The following is an 18,449-nucleotide window of genomic DNA, read 5'->3' as shown; positions in this document are numbered from 1 at the left end:
AGAGAGAGTGAATGATGGATACTTTACTTATGACTCAAGTGCTTTTAAAGTTTTAAAGTTATATTTCTGATCTAAAAAACCTGAAATATATCGGAGGAATCTCTCTAGTATCTTCTGAAATGAAAGAAGGTATTGGAGTGACTTTGGATGCAGACCCTGCAGAATTTCTTGAATTTTCATTGCAGGTTAAAACAACCATTTTAGGCTTGAGAGAATGTCTCAAGACCATTTCTTTTCTCTCTTCTCTTATTCTACTGTTATTCAGTCAGCTTTGCTACTAGGTATAGAGGCAAGGAAGAAGAGGTGGACAGATGACTAGAGAAAGAAGCCACGTTCTCTGAGAATCTGCTAGAAACGTTCTGGCATTGGGAGCATGTTGAGTGAAATGCTTTGGTAAAGCTATGTACACAAGATACTGCTGGAATGCCCACTGTGTAAACATTATTGAATAACTATAATTTTTTAAGGTTAGAGGAGCTCTCACTTGCCTCTGCGAAGGAGTTAAAGAATAAGTGAGTTCAGTAGTGTTGCTAGAAGAGAGATGTGTGTATGTGTGGGGGGATTAGGGAGGTCACAGTGGAACATAATAGAACATGTGAATAGTTAAAAATCTTTATTAAAACTTGACTTTTTGATAATTCATGGAGGCCATAATTATGGCATTCCTTATTGTCAGGGCTTGGTTTATACTAGGCTCTTAAACTTTTGTTGAATAAAGTAATCTATGCATATGACAGTGATGGTGAAAATGATGGGAAAATTGTTACTGAATTCTACCATTACTGTCAATTGAAGAACAGACATATTAAAAGGGAATTTAGAGGGCAAATTAGGTTGTTCTAAAGGATCAATTTTAGGTTATAGCCTAAGAACTTGATCTCAGTGATTCTACCTGTTTTGGTAGATATATTTTTATTAATATATATAAATATTCATAAAATAACTATATGTACTAAATAATATATCTAATTTAAAATAGATTATTTAAAAATATGTTTATTTGGTTTAAATGAGGTTAAAAACAGGGATTATATGGGGAGAAAAGCACAAGTGTTTTTGGACCTATTTTCAAGAGCAAAGTAGGGCCCTATACAGCTTTAACTAGATTCAAGAATTTGGCACATTTAAGCTTGGAGTTGAGAAAGTTTCCTGATTTAGAAGAAAACACCTGTTACAGTTGAGTATTGGATGTAACTATGAGTATTTTCCAGAAACATCTGTCTGTTTTTGCTATAAAATAAATCAGTTATGACTTAAACATTCTGCAGCCAGATCAGTTGTTGCTGGGGGCGAGGGAAGGATTACGAAGGGGCAGGAGGAAACATTTGGGGGTGACGGGCATTGTCACAATATTGACTGTGGTGATGGTTTCATAGGTGTGTATACATAAGTCAAAACTCATCAAAATGTACACTTTTGATACATGTGCAGTTTATTATGTTATGAAATGTGTGGCTTATCCTATGTCAATTATGCTTCAATAAAGCAATTTTTAAAAATAACTTCTGCATCCTATGGTGTAGCTAGTACTGAAGTGGCCAAGGGCTCCTTCATTGTCCACAGTCCTATTCTAATCTCCCAGGCTTCAGTCATGAATCACACAAACTTTGGTTATGGGTTCAGATTCTTATGGGCATTTACAGTGATGGCAGATAAAGGGGTGTCTTTGATGGGGCAAGGGAGTTGCTATTGTATTACTCTGGTTTTTGTGTATGTCTGGGAGGAAGATTAGTCCTGAGCTTTTTGCTGAGGCAGATTGGCCCTGGACTAACATCCGTGCCCATCTTCCTCTACTTTATATGTGGGACGCCTGCCACAGCATGGGTTGATAAGCGGTGCATAGGTCCGCGCCCGGGATCCAAACCTGAAGTGGAGCACACGAACTTAACCCCTACACCACCAGGCCGGCCCCTGTATTACTCTATTTTGACCCTTTTTTGGGCAAGTTTGTATCAGTAGTTGTGAATTGCTTCCTTTTAATAGTTTCTTATCATCATGTGAGTTTCCTCTTTTTAATTAAAAAAACTTAATATAAAATTAACACATGCTTATTGTAAACAATCAAAAATTCAAGCAATAAGAAGTGTACAAAGCAAAAAGGGAAGTCCATTCCTTTCCTATACTCCCAGTCCATTTCCCAGGGGAAATATTGTTAACAATTTGATGTACATCTTTCCAGACTTTATATACGGAGGAGTGTGTGCGCATGTGCGTGCCCATGCATGTGTGTTTATATTGCTTTTATTACTTTATTGTATTACTTTTACAAAAACAAGATCATATTGCGCATTATTATTCTGCAACTTCCTTTTTATTTTTTCCTCTAAAAAGTATCATGGGTATTCTTCCATGTCAGTAAGTACAGATCGACCCCTCCTTCTCTCCCTCCCTCCTTTCCTTCCTTCTTTTCTTCCTTCCTTCTCCTCTCCTCCTCTCCCTCCTCCGTCTCCCCCTCCTACCTCTCCTCCTCCTCCTCCTCCTCCTCCTCTTCCTCCTCCTTCTTCTTCTTCATTTTTTGTTAGTTTTTGGCCTGAGGTCTCCTTAAGGAAAAGCATCACAACAGGAATTAATCATTATTGTGCACCTATGTGCCAGGCACTGTCTAATTAATTTTTAGTGATCTGGCAGAAGTTGCCAATGACATTGCTGTAGCATTGAAGCTGTGACATATGTAAAAAGCCTACTTCTTGGTACACACTAGGTCCTCAATATTTTTTTAAAGTAGGATTGGAAGATTACCTCTCTATTCTGGGAGAGTATTTTTTTTTTATTGAGGTCACATTGGTTTATAACATTATATAAGTTTCAGGTGTACATCATTATATTTTGACTTCTGTATAGACTGCATCATGTTCACCACCAGAAGTCTAGTTTCCAGATGAAATATTCATAAACCTTTAAGATCTGAAGCCTGTGAACAACTGGGGGAGATATGAGATGAACAAATGTCTAATTTGTTCTTGTTGCTGTTGTTGGGAAACAGGAATTTGAGTTGAGGATTTTTAAGGAGGCCAGTTTTTTTATTTTTAAAAGTAACTGGGTCTTCTTGGGAAAGTCAGAAAAGAACTTAAATGCTTCCCAATTGAGGTGTAAAGTCCTACCACTAGAGAAACAGCTGTGAAAAGACAGATTCTAGAGCAGAGGTCATGGGCTGGCAAGCCAATGAGGCCTGAGGGTATGTTTACTTGCACTTCACAGTGCTTTTAAATTGTTTTAATTGATTGCCAACATCTGAAAGTCAGATTTCACATAAGGACCTAGATTTCTGGCCTCTCTGGAAGAAGGGGAGTATCTGGCCCCCCTAGGCCGCCCCTTCCCTCAGGGCAGCTGCAGCTGAGTAGCAGCCGCCCCTTTAGGTCGAGCACCTTCCTCAGTCTCTGCTCAGTGTTCTTTGCTCACTGAGACCATCTTGCTGTTCACTGTAGTCATCCGAGTTGTAACCTCTGCTGTCAAGTTTACTGCTTAGTTTTGCTTCGGTGTGAGATGGAAGTGATAGCCAGTCTTTAAAAAAATGGCAAAAATACAGTACACCAAACTATAAAATAATATTTGACTTCTTTCTCTCCAAATTTGACAAGAACCTTTATTACACTTCAGGAAAGCACAGAGACCTGGCTAAAATATAGAAACTTCTTTTATTGTGTAGAAATTACCCTTGCGAAGGATATGAAGCATATATTTAATCTCAAAAAGTGGATGATTTTTAATGTCTTTGTGAATTTAATCTTAAGTAGAAGAGGCAAATGAAATTTTAAATAAAATCTATTTATATTGGTCATAATTTTAAATGAATGATTAAAAATGCATCTATTAAAAGTTTGATTAAATCAGTAAAAAGTTTTTTTAAAACTGCAAAAAAATCATAACATAATTTCTGAGTTTCATTTCGATGTATAATTTTGACAAAATTGCACTCAAAATTACACTGTAATAAGCAGCTTTGAACATATTCTTTTCTTATTTTTAATTATTTTCCTCGGATGTTTCTAGAGCAGGTTCCTGGATCAAAGGGGATGAGCATTTACATGATTCTTAGTTTGTTTTGCCGAATTATTCTAGAAAAAGATGTAACTTATTTACATTATCTCTAGCAAGACATGAAGGTGCCTGTTTTTTCTTTCTTCCCAAAACTTTCCCCAGAATGGGTTTTTATAATTTTTATTTATTTGTGTAAAAACTATTAAAAGGAATTGTGTATCTTGGAACTAATTAAAATTTAGAAGTTTGTGTCATCAGTTAGCTGTTGTTGTATAACAAACTATCCTAAATCTTAATGGCTTGAACAACAATCCTTTATTATTTCTCGCAGTCTGTAGGTGGGCAGGGCTGCTCTGCTCGTCTGTGATGGCTTCAGCTGATCTCGGCTGGGCTTGCTCAGGTGTCAGTGGTCAGTTGGTGGGCTGGCTGTGGGCTGGCTAATCTAGGATGGCTCATCTGTCACAAGTGAGCTCTTCTTCGTGGCCTCTCATCCTCTAACAGATTTGCCCAGGTTTGTCCTCATGGCATGGTAGGGTTCCAGGAGAGTAAGGGCCACTTGACGCCTATGCTTAGAACTGGCACTCAGTCACTTCTGCCACATTCTATTGGCAAAAAAAAAACAAAAAACGGCCAGCTCACATTCAAGGGCTGGGAAAAAACAGACTCTCTCTCTTGATGGCAATAACTCAAAGTCACATTACAACGGGTGTAGACACGGAGAGGTGGAAAATCGGGATCCTTTTTGCAACCGTTATACCGCAACATTCAAATGAATGTTGTCCTTCAACGTTGTTGTCTTTAAAAGCCCTGTACACATTCCAACGATGTACCCACTAATTAAAAAATAATAACTAGAACCTTTCTTGGACTCTCCTTCTAAGGGGAGTTATCAGCCAATTAAGAAAATCAGTTTGTTCTTTATAGTCATCCATTTTATCCAACATTCTTGGTTCTAGGTAATTTTTTGTGATTCCTAAATACCAAATCCATGATAAAAGAATTTCAAAATTGACCTCCATCAAGGCTATTTAAAAGAATGTAACCCACACTTTGAAATCAATCCAAGATAAGCATTCTAAAATGTTTAAAACAAAGACTGTATCACTGGAATAAATGGAGAGCATGACAAACCTGATTACTTTGCAGTGATCAACTATTTTGTGTGTATTTTTTCTGGACTATTTTTTAAAAGCATTGCTTTAAATTTGGTTGTATAAATAAATACTGACTTTAGATAAATTTGGGGGTTCAGTATATCTTAACACCAAATTAAATTTTTCTCCTAAAGGAGCTTACTGTTGATTCTTATTTATGTTGCAAATTGCAGCAAACTAACTGGATTTTTTCTTCATTTTGCTATTCAGATAATGTTTTTGGAGAAAAAGAACATGTTTATTCTCAAATCATCCCAGTTCAGCGTTGCTATCATAAGGATTTCTAGAACCTAATGTCTTAGATACTGCTTTTGGTGGCCTTTAAAAAAATAGTTTATATAAATTTTATCTCCTAAGGGAGTTCACTTGGATTGTCCTTCAGGGACAGTTATTATAAGAAATATGTACCTATAAAGTTAACCAAGATTTAGTAGTCAATTTTGTGTTAGAATTTCCATCATCTGGCCATGTATGTTTGGGTCTAAATCTCTCTGAAGTTGACATTGATGAGAAACTCAGAAGATATAGACTCCGATACATCCACTTTTAGAAAAAACTCCTTTATTGGGAAGTGCTATTTGAAGTCAGCAAATAGGAGCGGAAATCCCTAATTCCAGTATTAGTGATCTCATTCACCTGGGGACAGCTTGCGCGAGTTTGTTAATATGAAATGCCAGCAAGCATTCATGTTTTGGGGTTTTTCTGGTCCCTTTGTCACTCATTAGAAGAGATTGTCTCCTCTTCACTTGAACTCAGAGTTCAGTTTAGTTCAAGTCAATAGACTGGAAAAATAAGAGTAGATATGTCCATGTAAGACTTAGAAACCAACCTGGACGAAGGAGGCTAAGTCAGGTGCATGGGTTACAACTAGTGGCTGGGTGCATGTTCATGAATGTGATATACGTATTTAACCTTGTCCTGTTTCTGTGCCACCTCCAGCAGGTTTTTATGGGACTTTACGTTTGAGATCAATTGTACAACAGATTGGAGATTTGGAATCTTGGGGTCTCAATGTATGGGCAAGTCATTTAATTTTCCTGAATCCATCTGAATTTCTCCATCTGTAAAACAGGCATAGAATACCTACTCACAGGTTGCTTCATGAATCAAATGAGATAAAGTAAAACTACCACTAATAAAGAATAGTCATAACTTGTGTTTATTGAGAACTTCCTGTGTGCCAGGCACTCTTCTAAGGATTTCACATGCATTCACTCATTTAATCCTCCTGGCAATCCTATTATCTCTATTTTGCATTTAAGGAAACGGAGACACAGTAGTATATGGAAACTCTTGGAAACCTCTAAAACACATTAAACAAATGTAAGCTACTGTCTTAATTCTCTCCATAGTATACTTTCCTCTATCAATTTGACCTAGGTCCACCATTCAGAATCCAAATCTGTGTTTTGCCCCATTTGTATCAAAATGCTCTCTCTCACCCTCTAAGGTTTCCTGAGGATACCATGACGGTCACAGTGGTGTATGATAACTCTGAGGCAACAGAGCTCTGTGCAGCTCAGCACCTCTACCTCAAGCCCATAGCAAAATTGATGATCAACGTATTACTCCCAGAGAGTACAGAACCTCTGAGGCCCTTCTCTAACTGGGAAGTTCTTGACCAGCTGAAGAGCCTGATTTGCCCTGACCAGTTCACCACAGTTCGGCTCTCCAAGAGTACAAAGGACTTCATCCTATTTGAGGGTGAGGCTGAAACACGAAGTTTGGTTCAGATCCTGAAGGCAAAGTTACATGGGAAGATCATCAAGCTAAATGGTTTGAAAACAGACTTAAAAGTAGTGGCTACAGATGCCCAGGGAGAGTGGGAACACTTCCCCAAGGAAAAGGAGGCTCCCTCGAGTGATGGGGCTGAAGATCAGGACCATGATAATAGCCCAGATTCCATATATTTCGAAGGCCTGCCCTGCAAGTGGTTTGCACCGAAAGGTTCCAGCGGGGAGAAGCCATGTGAAGAGATCCTTCGGGTGGTCTTTGAAAGTTTTGGGAAGATCAAGAATGTGGATATCCCTATGCTTGACCCCTACAGAGAAGTGATGACTGGTGGGAGCTTTGGGAGTTTTAGCTTTGGCTTGCAGACATTCGAGGCCTTTATCCAGTACCAAGAGTCAACTGACTTCATAAAAGCCATGGAGTCCCTTCGAGGGATGAAGCTGATGCTTAAAGGAGATGATGGGAAGGCTCTGGCATGTAACATTAAGGTAAGAAGTAGCCAGAGTTTCTTTTATTTCCCGCTCTTCAGGTGGTCCTAAGTAAAAGCTAGAAGAAAGCATCTAGAATAAAGTTCCTTAGACCCTACTCGGCTCTGATCAATAGCTAATGTAAAGATTGTGTTGTCATTAATACATGGACATTTAGGAAGAAAAATAATCCTGATTTGAACATTCTTCTACTATCAGGCATGTCGCCAGCTGTGGTTTTAAAGAGATGGTTGGTAAAATCTGGGGCTCTGCCCTAGCTTCTTGAGGGCGTTAAAGGATTCTTCATGGCCCTTGTGGAACTATGTCATATGCTTATTCTATTTGACAAGTTGCTGAGAGAGAGGAATACACACAGTTTGAAACCATAAGGATAGCAGTTTACTCCCTTTTTACTCTTGGGGTCACAACTTACAGTTTCAGGATGTCTGTCAGGTAAATTGCTAAATCATAATCTCAACAAACTTGGATCCCTTCCTTTCAAAATCAGCCTGTCTATACAATCATGTCGCCTCATTGATGTCTGAATGCTTGATCATCTCCTTCTTGAAGTCTTAATCCAGCAGAGGAAAAGGTGTGGCTAAACCTTCCTTTTTCTCTCAATCAGTCTTTAGCATGCATTTGGATTTTCAGCTCAAGTAGCTTCCTGTGTATGAGTGTGTGTGTGTGTGTGTGTGTGTGTGTGTGATATGTGTTATGTGTGAAGCTACTTAGGTTAAAATGTACATTTTAAAATTATAAGCTATTCAGACAAAAGATATAGCAAATACTATAATGACCACCCATATACCATTGCCCAGCTTAAAAAATAAAATGTTACCAGTGAGATGAGAAACCACCCCCCTCTGTGTACCCATCTTCCCTCACATTTCCCTCCCTCCCCTTAAAGGTAACCATGATTGTGAATTTATCATTCTTGTGCATATTTGAATAGCTACTTCTTTTATTTTTGAAGAAGATCTATTTGTAGTGCCTTGATCAGACTTGCACTTTATTTTGAGATTTGCAAAGTAGTTTAATAATCACTATTGTCAGATCTTGTATCTCATTAGGTCAATTTTCCTGCATCTTTGCTCCCCCCCGACACACTTTTTGACTATTTTTGTCTCTGGTGATTAAAAAAAATACATTAACTCGGTTGATTTTTATGACAAACCAGAGGTAAAATACTCACCTCTCTGAGAGCCTGTGCCCATGATGGCACTGTGATGCCGCCTATGACTGTAAAGCGAGCTTCCCAAGGGTTCTACCAAAGAAAATTCTGGAGCCCACAAGGACTGTTTGACAAGTGACTGAGAAGCAGTGGACAGTATGGGTACTGGGATTCAGAGAGTATATTTTTAATTCATTTGGTTTTGAATTGCCGTGTACATATTAGTTTTATCTCTCTGGCCTGGGATACCCCCAGCCACTGGCAAACTTTTCTAATGAAACTTTGAATTGTTTGGGGGCAGGTTATGTTTGATACAACCAAACACTTCAGCGAAGGAGCTATAAGAAGGAGAAATCAAGAAAGGCTAAAATTACTAGAGCTAGAGGAAGAAAGGAAAAAAGAAAAGAAGAGAGAAGAGGAAGAGGCTGAAAGGTGAGGAGACCAACTTTAATGAAGCGGGTTTTTTATTTTTGATATATGGATTTATCCCTTTGGGTGAATGGCTAGACTTGATAGGTACCATTGAGGTGAGGGGCGGCAAGAATTGGTACAGATTGGAGAACTCCATGAAAGCCTACAGTCTTTCAACTGTGCTGTTATAAAACCAAAATGACAAAACAGTTGAAAACAAGAGACTTAAAAAGAAAGTATGTTTGTTAGGGAGAACAAGTAATGAGGAATAATGGGACTAGCCAGATTAAAATATCTGGGAAGAAATGATTGAAAAAAAATAGGGCCAGGAACTTTTATAGTGAAAATCCTAGCCTAACAAATTAAAACTTTTACCAATTTACCTAAAGTTTATCAAATTTTATCTCACCTACCAATTTAAAATTTTAAAAAATTCTTTGTAGGTCTAGAAGAGGTTTTCTTCCATAAAATTATCAATAATCAAACTAACCCATAGACAAGAAGGTGTGGATTTGTTGGGACTATATTTCTTGTTGGCCTAAGTTCTTTGTGAACTTAAGGAGCTTCCATACTTATTTCTTTGGGGCTTATCGTTTCCCAATTTAGGAGCTTGAAACTAGAAAGGGCTATTGATTGCCAAAGGTTTGCCAAGAAGGTACGAATGTGCCAGAACTACAAGGCTCTGACAACCAGTATTACCTCCTGGCCCCTCCCCTTGCATGTTTATTCTCCCAGTCTTTCCTGTAAATTATAGCCATTCAAAAAAGGAGACAAAGAGTACCCTTCCATATGCCTCTGCTTTTCTGGCTGGCAGGGTGATAGGAGCTCCTTGAGTTCACATCTGTGAAACTTGTCCAGAAGTTGAACCCAGTCAAGGGAATTATCCCCCCCCAAATTTCCAGGCTGAACATGCAGTTTAGATAATCCTCCAGCTTTGGGCTAAATCCTCACTCAGGTAATTGTCCCTTCTTTCCCCTTCCCCACATTTCTGTAAGGGCCTAACCAAAACAGTTTAAATTTTCAGAAAACAGCAGTAAAAAAAGCCCATAATCTTCTAAGCCAGTATGTTTTTATGACAGTGTACCATGTTAAGTAATATGTACCAAGGACCAGTTGTCACCCTTAAGATCGACTTACCTTTATTTGCCTATGTGAAACCAGGTCATGGAAGGTTGTGATCCCAAGAGAAATGAAATCATCAGTGTGAAAGCTGGATCCAGTAGTCCCTGCTTGTGGTTTGAGAAATTGGGGGCTAGAGGCCACTCCTTTGAATTCTGTAGCCACCTTTGTTTTGTTTTGCTGGGAAAGATTTGCCTTGAGCTAACAACATCTGTTGCCAATCTTCCTCTTTTTTCCCTCCCCAAAGCCCCAGTACATAGTTGTATATTTCAGTTGTAAGTCCTTCTAGTTCTTATGTGAGCTGTCACTACAGCATGGCAATTGACAAACGAATGATGTAGTTCCACACCCGGGAACCGAACCTGGGCCGCCAGAGCGGAGCGCACCAAACTTGAACCACTAGGCCATCAGGGCTGGCCCTGTAGCCACCTTTTTTTGATACTCTGTCTCTGCATAAGGTCTTCTGTACCTGCTTCTAATTGCCCCACTCAGTTATGTGTTTTTTCCCTTAGACTGGTGTGTCACAGAGTCTTTTATCATCAGTTGTGTCTGTCAGGCCCTGGGGTTAGCAGTGAGAGATTCCTGGAAACCTAAATGATCTGTCCTCCCCTGGCAGGGGGGCAGGAGCAGGGAAGAGAGCAAATGCCTAATAAACACCTTCTGAATGGTTGAATCTTAATCATTGTCCAGAAAAAGAAAAGAGGAGGAGAGGAAAGCCCAGGAAAAGAGGAAGAAGGCCAGGGTCAGGAGGCGAGCCCTAAAGGAAAGGGACAGACACCGGCACAGGAAACACAAGGACGGAGCCAAAGCTGAGGCGCCTCCGGAGCCCGACTCTTCCGAGGAGTGGGAGGAGAGGAAGTACCTGCTGGCTCAGAGGCGGGTGGAGGCCCTTCAGTTGCTACGGGTGCTCCTGAGGAAAATTGCAGCAAGGCTCTTTCCCGGTCGTTCTGCAGTCTTGGTAGGTACTGACCTTTCTGAGACACAACGTTTACATTTAAGCAGCGGCCTATTTAAAGTTGACTCTATGGAAGACTCATTGCATTCACTGGGGATTGTTTTCCACAGGCTGGTCTCTAATAACCCCACTTGTGGATTTACAGAAGGGGTACCCAGATCCTCTAAAGGAGTTGTGTCTCACCCCTGCCATCTGGCACAAATACCTTGTGTTTCTAAACTTCAGGATGATTTTACCCAGGGTGATGTAGCTAATGTATGTACTTTTCTGAGTTCCTAATGGATGTAGCAGAAAATGCCAGGGGGCAGAAATGCATGGTGTGGGTGTTGGGTTTGTAGCCTTCCATTAACTTTGCTTGTCCGTTCGTCTGCAGCAGGTTGGGGTGAGAAGGGAGAGCCTTGAACAGAGACCTTTGTGTAGCAAGCTCCTGTTAGTCTCATCTTAAACTATTTGCTAAGGAATTTCTCACGTCACAGGGCAGTTGTTTTGTTTGGAGAGTTTCAGTTTGGGAAGGTTTTTTTTCGCCCCACTTACTGACATCCTAAAGATAACCAGACTCAGCAGATGTCCCAAAGTAAAGGCCAGACAGGCTCCCAAAGTGTTAATTTAAAAATCCACATTCACTGTTTTTAAATACAAAGAGTAAATGGCATTAGTGTTTGAGTTAATTTTTGCAGTCTCAACCTTTTTCTCATTAGTGTAGACAGTGAAACTTAATGAAATCAGAATCAGAAAAATCTCACATTTACATTTATAATAAGGCTAGCTGGATATTTTTTAGTTTACCTTAGTGACCGCGTAGCGTGACTCCTTTTTAAGATTCTATCTTTTTAAATGTGTGTGGTACCTAATTCTTGGCCCCATTAACACCTTATACTGATTACGCAGTCCCCAGGTTCTAATCCCAGCTAATGGGTAAGCGTCGTGCCCTGATTTGTGCCAGGTGTCAGTGGGAGCACGGTACAAACTTCCAGCAGGGTGGGGCCTGTGGGGAGCACCTTTCACCTGCCCTGCGGTTGTGCAGAGCAGAGAGCACCACAGACAGAACCATTGTCACGGCCACATTTTCCAGTTGCATCTTGCTTCTGACTAAGGCAGGCAAGAGGGGGCGGCTCAGAGGCACCATCACCTGCAATGCATAGGAAGAGGCCGGAATGAAAGAAAGATAGTTTATCTTTTAAGCCACTTGACCCTTTTAGACACACATTTCACCACCAAAAGACTAGAACAAGTCTTTTCTTGTTCTAGGATTTTCTGGGAGGGCTGTAGAACATTTCTTACTCCTCTTCATATCCCCAGTCCCTAGCACAGTACTTGGAACAGTAAGTAGACTCATCAATTTGTGAACAAATGAAAACAGGGTCTTGTACTTTGAAGGTATGTAAACTGTGGTGCCTTCTAACGTAAGGATGGGCACAGACCTAGTAAAAGTGGCTCATATTAGACTGACATTTAATTTTGTACCTCCTATTTCCTCAGTGCAATATTGTCCTAATTTGGATCTATTCTAGATGTTATTAGAAAGCTCTTCAGAACAATGTCCAAAAGCCCAATTTGCTTTGAAATGTTTAATCTGTTTAGTTTTTCATGTGAAATTTTTAACCTTTTTCTTTGAAGGGATCCACACAGTTTAATCCACAGGAGGTAGACGTTGCAGGCCCAGAAGCTAGTCATGCCCCGAGGAACACAGTGGGAACTCTGAAGAAAGAAGAGTTAAATGCTCAGTATCTTCAAAATCAAGAGGAAATGCCAAAATATCAGGTTGCCAAGTCAGACAATAAACGAAAACACAAAATGAAGAAAAGAATTAGGGCTCGCTTACGTAAATCTTCCCACCACTTTGGGGGAAAAAAGATAAGATATTCAGCTAGAAAAGAAAGAACTGGAAAAGTGTTAATCTATGAATACAATCACAGTTTTGTCTCTGACCATAATGCCTTGCAGATTGCAATGATTCAAGGTCGGTCTCTGGAGAAAGAAGACCACCACAGTTTTAATACATCCTATTCTTCCAGATTGTCTGAGAGAGACCATGGGAGGAAACAGAAAATCTATGAAACAGATGAATTTATTGACTATCTACTAAACTATTACCAAACTCCAAAATATTCCCGTATCTGCTTACAACCAAGTCACATAACAAGCACGTGTCAGTGGCAGAGGGCTGTCCATACTAAGGGAAATGGATTTCAAATCAATTTGAGAAAATGTAAGCCTCACTCAGCCAGTTTGAGCCAAATGCAAAACCTGGAAAGGAGACAACAGGTTCAAGAAGATGATTACTGGGCAAAGATTTGTACTCATGGTCTTGAGCATAAACCACAAAAGAGAGGAAAAGTAGATTATGCCAAAGAATGTACTAAGGAGGTTAAAAATCATTGCAAGGACACAGCCAGTGAAACTGGTGATCAGCTGTCCCCAACTGATGGAAAAAGCCATCTTTTGGAAAAGACTCATGCTGACCAGGTCAAAGAGTCCAAATCCGCAAGTCAAAGCCGAGCTTCTTCACCCAACAGGTCAGCAGACTTAGATTTGGAGTTGACAGATTTCTTAGAGGAAATTAGTAGTGATTCTGAATGCTTTAGTGAAACCTTTAGCATAAACAAAGAGGAGAAAGAGAAATCTGTGGCCACATATGATAGCTTCCCAGAAAAAGCTTCTCTTGATGCTGATGAAATTGTCACTTGCAATCGAGAAATTAGGTCAAGTCAGCAAACCTTGTATTCAAAGTGGAAACATGATGGGGAAGAAAAATACTCTAAATACAAGCTTCAAAGACCAGGCAAAAGGTCCAAGTATGAAGTGAGATATTCATGGCTTGAGAGTGAAAACAATTCCATTAGAGACTGGGAGAGCAACAGCGTAAAGAGGGAGATACTAGCCCCCAAATACTTGTTTGATGAAGGCTATTACCGCCAATCCAGTTCCACTGGGCTATTAGATGACATCACAAGGAAGAGGAGGAGGTTTAGTAATAGCACATTTGACCAGAAAGTGAACTATAGGCCCTCTTATGTGCCAATAACATCACCAAAAAATGCTAATTCTTTCTATTTGGGCAATATTCCTAAAAGAAGAGAGACTCCATGGAAGTCAGAATATAACCAGGATGCAAGAAGGTTTAAAAGATATGAGAATTCTCAAGATTTCATGCTGAATTCTGATAATTATTATATTAGACAGAGCAGTCAGGGGCACATTGACTATGGAAGCTATTTAGGAAACAACTACACTAGTTCTTTATATTTTCAAATGTTTTGATGGTCTCTTAGATCAGGACACCCTTATTCACAATAAACAATTTGCAAGAAAATTTAAAACCAAATATAGCTATGTAGTTAGGAATTACAGAGCAAGAGAGTGACATTTAAAAGCTTGAGCAAGGTCAAATACAAAACCTTGTTTCCCTTGCCAAAGTATAAAACATAGATCAAAATGACTGCAGGTGTGTTAGCAAGATTTGGAAATACAAAACATCCAGATTCTGAAGCTTGGTAAACCAATGTGCTTGCAAAACTTCTTTATCCAAGGACAGACGTTTCTACAGTTCAACTGCAACTTTAATTTGGTGCCAGCAAAGGAGCAAATTAACATTGAGAGGAGTTGAGATAGCCCTCTATGGCTCTTTAGCTGTCGTAATGTCATTTAGTACCATTTATCTTCAAAGGGGAGAACAGTGAACAAATAAGGATCTTTTCACATGTTCTTTGATTTGGTCAGAAACACCACATGCAGCAACAAACTTTGCTGATTTTTATCTAGAAATAACCATAGATAAAAGGAGATGACAGCCAGGGCATATAATAGACTTCTCCGTGACGTTAGAGGGTTTCACAAGCACCCACCAGAAGGAAATTAATCTTATCAATATGTTCATAGTACTCGAAGAGTTGTCTCTTTAGAAACAAAGTCTTGGAAGAATCTAAAAGGGGCTCAGATTGTCCTTTGAGGCTTAAATGGATAGTGGACCATTAGCAGAGTTGTTTTTTGAAGAACCCCATGTCATTCCATCCTAGAAAAGCAACAGGATTGAAGTGATGCAACCAGTGGGATTTGCAAAAGAAAATATTGAAAGATCCTGGAGCACCAGTAATGGCACTTGGGAAGAGAGGACATGACAGTATTCCATTTCAGGTTATGTAATCCTTTCACTCAGGGTTGGGTGACATCAGTTTGTAAAAAGCCACTGAATATCCCCAAACTGACTTTTATAAAACAGAAACAAGTGCCTCCTCAATCCTCAATAATGCCATCGAGTTAGGAAGAGTCAAGGGCAAAGCCCATAGTTTTCTAGTTGGGAAAAAATTGTATGTGTGCAGGATTTGTAAACTCGTAACATAAGCAATTTATCTTTTTACCTCCTGGTTTTGGACTTCTTGAATATGTTTTTAAATTGAGATATTTTATAGATTCCTAAAGACTTACATCTTAATGCAGTGCATGTTTTGTTGAAAGCTTGGCTGATTCATTCCACCTTATATTGGATTTAGGACCTCAGGGGCAGTAGATGACCTTTTTTTTTTTCCCCAACAAAGCTATGCCTGACTTGGCAATTGAAGACATCAATGAGATTAGACTGCCTGCAGCAGGAAAAGGTGATTTTAATCCACAGAAGTAGTGGAAGGCAACATTTTCATATGCCATGATTCATTTCAGACAGTCTTAACTTGATATTCTGTAGAAAAGCACCAGCTGGTAGAGCCAAGGTGGGATGCCAGTCCTTGTGGTTGCCCAGAATGACGAGGCATGATGTGTGCTCATAACCAGCCTCTTGAGCAACCTGATATCTGTAGGGGCTGCAGAATCTTCTAATTTATCTAAAGTAGGAGCCACAAGTGGTTTCACTGATCTCTTCTAATCACATTTAATAGAGGTATGCTAGTACGTACAAAAGTTCAGAAATGAATGCACCATAGCAGATTATGTTTATTATTAATAAGATAATAACCAATGAATGATTTGTTGGCTCTCTTGTATTCAATTCCACTTTCAAGCCGCTGACTCTGCCATCGAAACTAGGTTTGGCTTGTCAAATCTGAAAAATCACTCATGGGGCGAGTGCCTTTTCTCCTCCGAGGACTAGCAGTGACCATTAATGTTCCAAGTACTGTTGTCCAGAGTAGCCTTGTAAACTACTAACAGCTTGTATTTTGTCAGACAACTTTTGGTAAGTAGATATTATTCTCCTTCAATGAGACCCTCCCTCCTTATTTTTTCATGTTTCATGCCATTAAAACAAAGAACATTACGGGTTTGTAATGGAAAGCAGCTATGCTGGTTTTGAAAAAAAAAATCTCAATTTCTTCCATAATTTTTCTTTGCAGAGATTTTAGGCATGAAACCAATTTGCTGCTCAGTAACCAGACATAAAAAAGAAATTGCAGAATACAGCATGTGCAATTTTTTTTTAAATAATATAACTGGTGCTAAGTCACTTCTATAAAATATCTTTGTCTTTTGTTTTGTTTGCTAAATACCATCCTGGGACCTAGAAGAAAGTAAAAATACTGGTTTTATGTTTACTTTCTGTACAACCTTGGATTTTTATGACTTGTGGTAACGCATTCTAGGTTTGAGTAAACCTCTTTTTGGTGTAGACTTTTGACAAGGAAGAGAACAACTGATCTTGTAATTTCAGTTGAATGGCTTAGTAAGGAATGAAAAGAACCGAAAATATTGTAATCACTTTCTATTAATTAGCATTGTTATTCCTTGTTGTACTGTTATTTAAGTGGTGCAAAAGTATTTTCTCATATCTTCTATGTCCTATTAAGTAAAGGCCTGAACTTTAAACTTCGTCTTTTTAAATGGATGTTTTCAGGTTTTTCCTTGTATGTACTGATAGTGCTTTAAGAAACTGAACATCTGTCAATGTGTTTCTGTTCAATTTGTTTGAATTTCTCAGGTAGAAAGCCATGTAACCTGGTAATTTTGAAAATAAGAACCAAATAAATGCATTTTTATTTGTTGCAAGACTGTTTAAAAAATGTTAACTTTTAAATAAATGCTGATAATTCCTCTTTGGGGGGGAAGTTTCTACCTGTAGTATGCTGCTTTGCACTAATGTTGCTGTTCCTTTTTCTCATTTGCATTGTTAGAGAAATAACACATATTTAATTTTCAGATATATTAAAAATAAAATTGTCATAGTGAAGAGTCTTTGTTCATTTGCCACATGTATTGGCTAGAATGTTGCACATCTATGATAACATTTTCTATGAAAATATACACGTCTAGTTTCAATACTGTTTCTATGCAACTTTTCCCTTTATGATGCTCATTTATGGGAATTGGCTCTGTCAGAGCTTGTGAAACCAGTTTTATTTTCATTTTGGATAAATTGAAATCATGGCATTTGGACTTAAGACTATCCTCCCTTCAGCAAAGGTTTTATCAGTGCTGTTAAAAAGTAGCAAAATGGACTCTGGAATTTCATCTCATTCCTTCAGCACTTGGTGGAAGTGTTCAAGTTATACAGTATCCAAAACCCAGTGTGGGTGTGGGCTGGGGAGTCTAGTCAGAGAAGGCAGGGGCCTCAGTAATCAGTCTGGGACCATTCAAGAGTTAACTGTATTTTCACATGAAATGTACAGCAAACTGCCTCTAAGTATTATCTAACAAAGGCAGACTGTACCTTAGAGTGCAGTCTAGGCACTTTAGAGCTGAAACGGTCCTTGTTGGATTCCAAGAGCTCTTTCTGAAACAGCAAGGGTTGTATGGATGCTTGTTCTGAATCTAGGATTTGTGAAAGTTTGGCCTTCTGAGGTAGGGTGAATGTGACGTTATGCAGAGAAGCCACAGATATGGAGAGATACTGAAAACACGTAGCCAATGCTGCTTATGAACCATAGATGCTGGTACTAAGAACAGTATCTCTGCCAGGAGTTGGAGGAAAGCGGGTGGAGAGCAGATGTTCACCTGACACCTCCCCACAGACGTGGTGGTTGTAACAAGCACTCCCTCGTCCTCTTGAATGGCGCCTTTTTCATAATACGGCTTACGAATATGCTAGCTGGATTTGAGAAGTGTTTAGGTCAAAGTCCTGTCGTATAGTAATATCCCTTTACATGTAATCAACACAATGTTGATTTAGTTCTGAATGGAGAGGAATCAGGCTATTTGGGGTTGAAGCTTTCACCAGGCTCTTGATGTTTTTCTCTTGGCATCAGACAAACCTGTTTAACTTTGTAGAAGCAATAGCCTAATCTTCACATCTAAATGAGATTTCAGGCTGCAAAGGTGACCCAACTTCTCTCTCCCCTCCCTTCCTCAAAGCATATGGTGTACCAGGCTTGCTTGGCACAATAGGCAATTCAAATTATTTGTTGAATGAAACCTAGTAGAGGAAAAGGGCACATTTAAAAACAACGAAAACAGGCAATATGGTTTGATAACATAAAAAATGGAAAGCTGTGAGCCCTCTTTGGTTCAGGGAGTACATCCCTTGTAAGAAAACTCTGCCA

The 18,449-nt window shown here is 39.2% G+C and overlaps 1 protein-coding gene across 4 annotated transcripts in view; it reads left to right on the top strand.

Annotated features, from left to right (window-relative positions):
- The window catches only part of LOC131401366 (A-kinase anchor protein 17B-like), a 143,127-nt gene extending 126,102 nt beyond the window's left edge, over positions 1–17,025 (top strand). For 3 of the 4 annotated variants that reach the window (XM_058536587.1, XM_058536588.1, XM_058536586.1), the window contains exons 3-6: positions 6,583–7,351; positions 8,803–8,933; positions 10,722–10,989; positions 12,604–17,025. In XM_058536587.1, coding sequence (XP_058392570.1) covers positions 6,583–7,351; positions 8,803–8,933; positions 10,722–10,989; positions 12,604–14,247 — 2,812 coding nt within the window. In that variant the 3' untranslated portion in view covers positions 14,248–17,025. Of the gene's footprint in view, positions 1–6,071; positions 6,146–6,582; positions 7,352–8,802; positions 8,934–10,721; positions 10,990–12,603 lie in introns of all 4 variants that reach the window. The other variant, XM_058536589.1, reaches the window with a different exon arrangement.
- Positions 17,026–18,449: the final 1,424 nt, after the last annotated feature.

The sequence above is a fragment of the Diceros bicornis genome, chromosome X, assembly GCF_020826845.1.
Source record: "Diceros bicornis minor isolate mBicDic1 chromosome X, mDicBic1.mat.cur, whole genome shotgun sequence".
NCBI lineage: Eukaryota > Metazoa > Chordata > Mammalia > Perissodactyla > Rhinocerotidae > Diceros > Diceros bicornis.
Note: the sequence above shows the minus strand (reverse complement) of the source record. Positions and strands in the feature narration are given on the sequence as shown.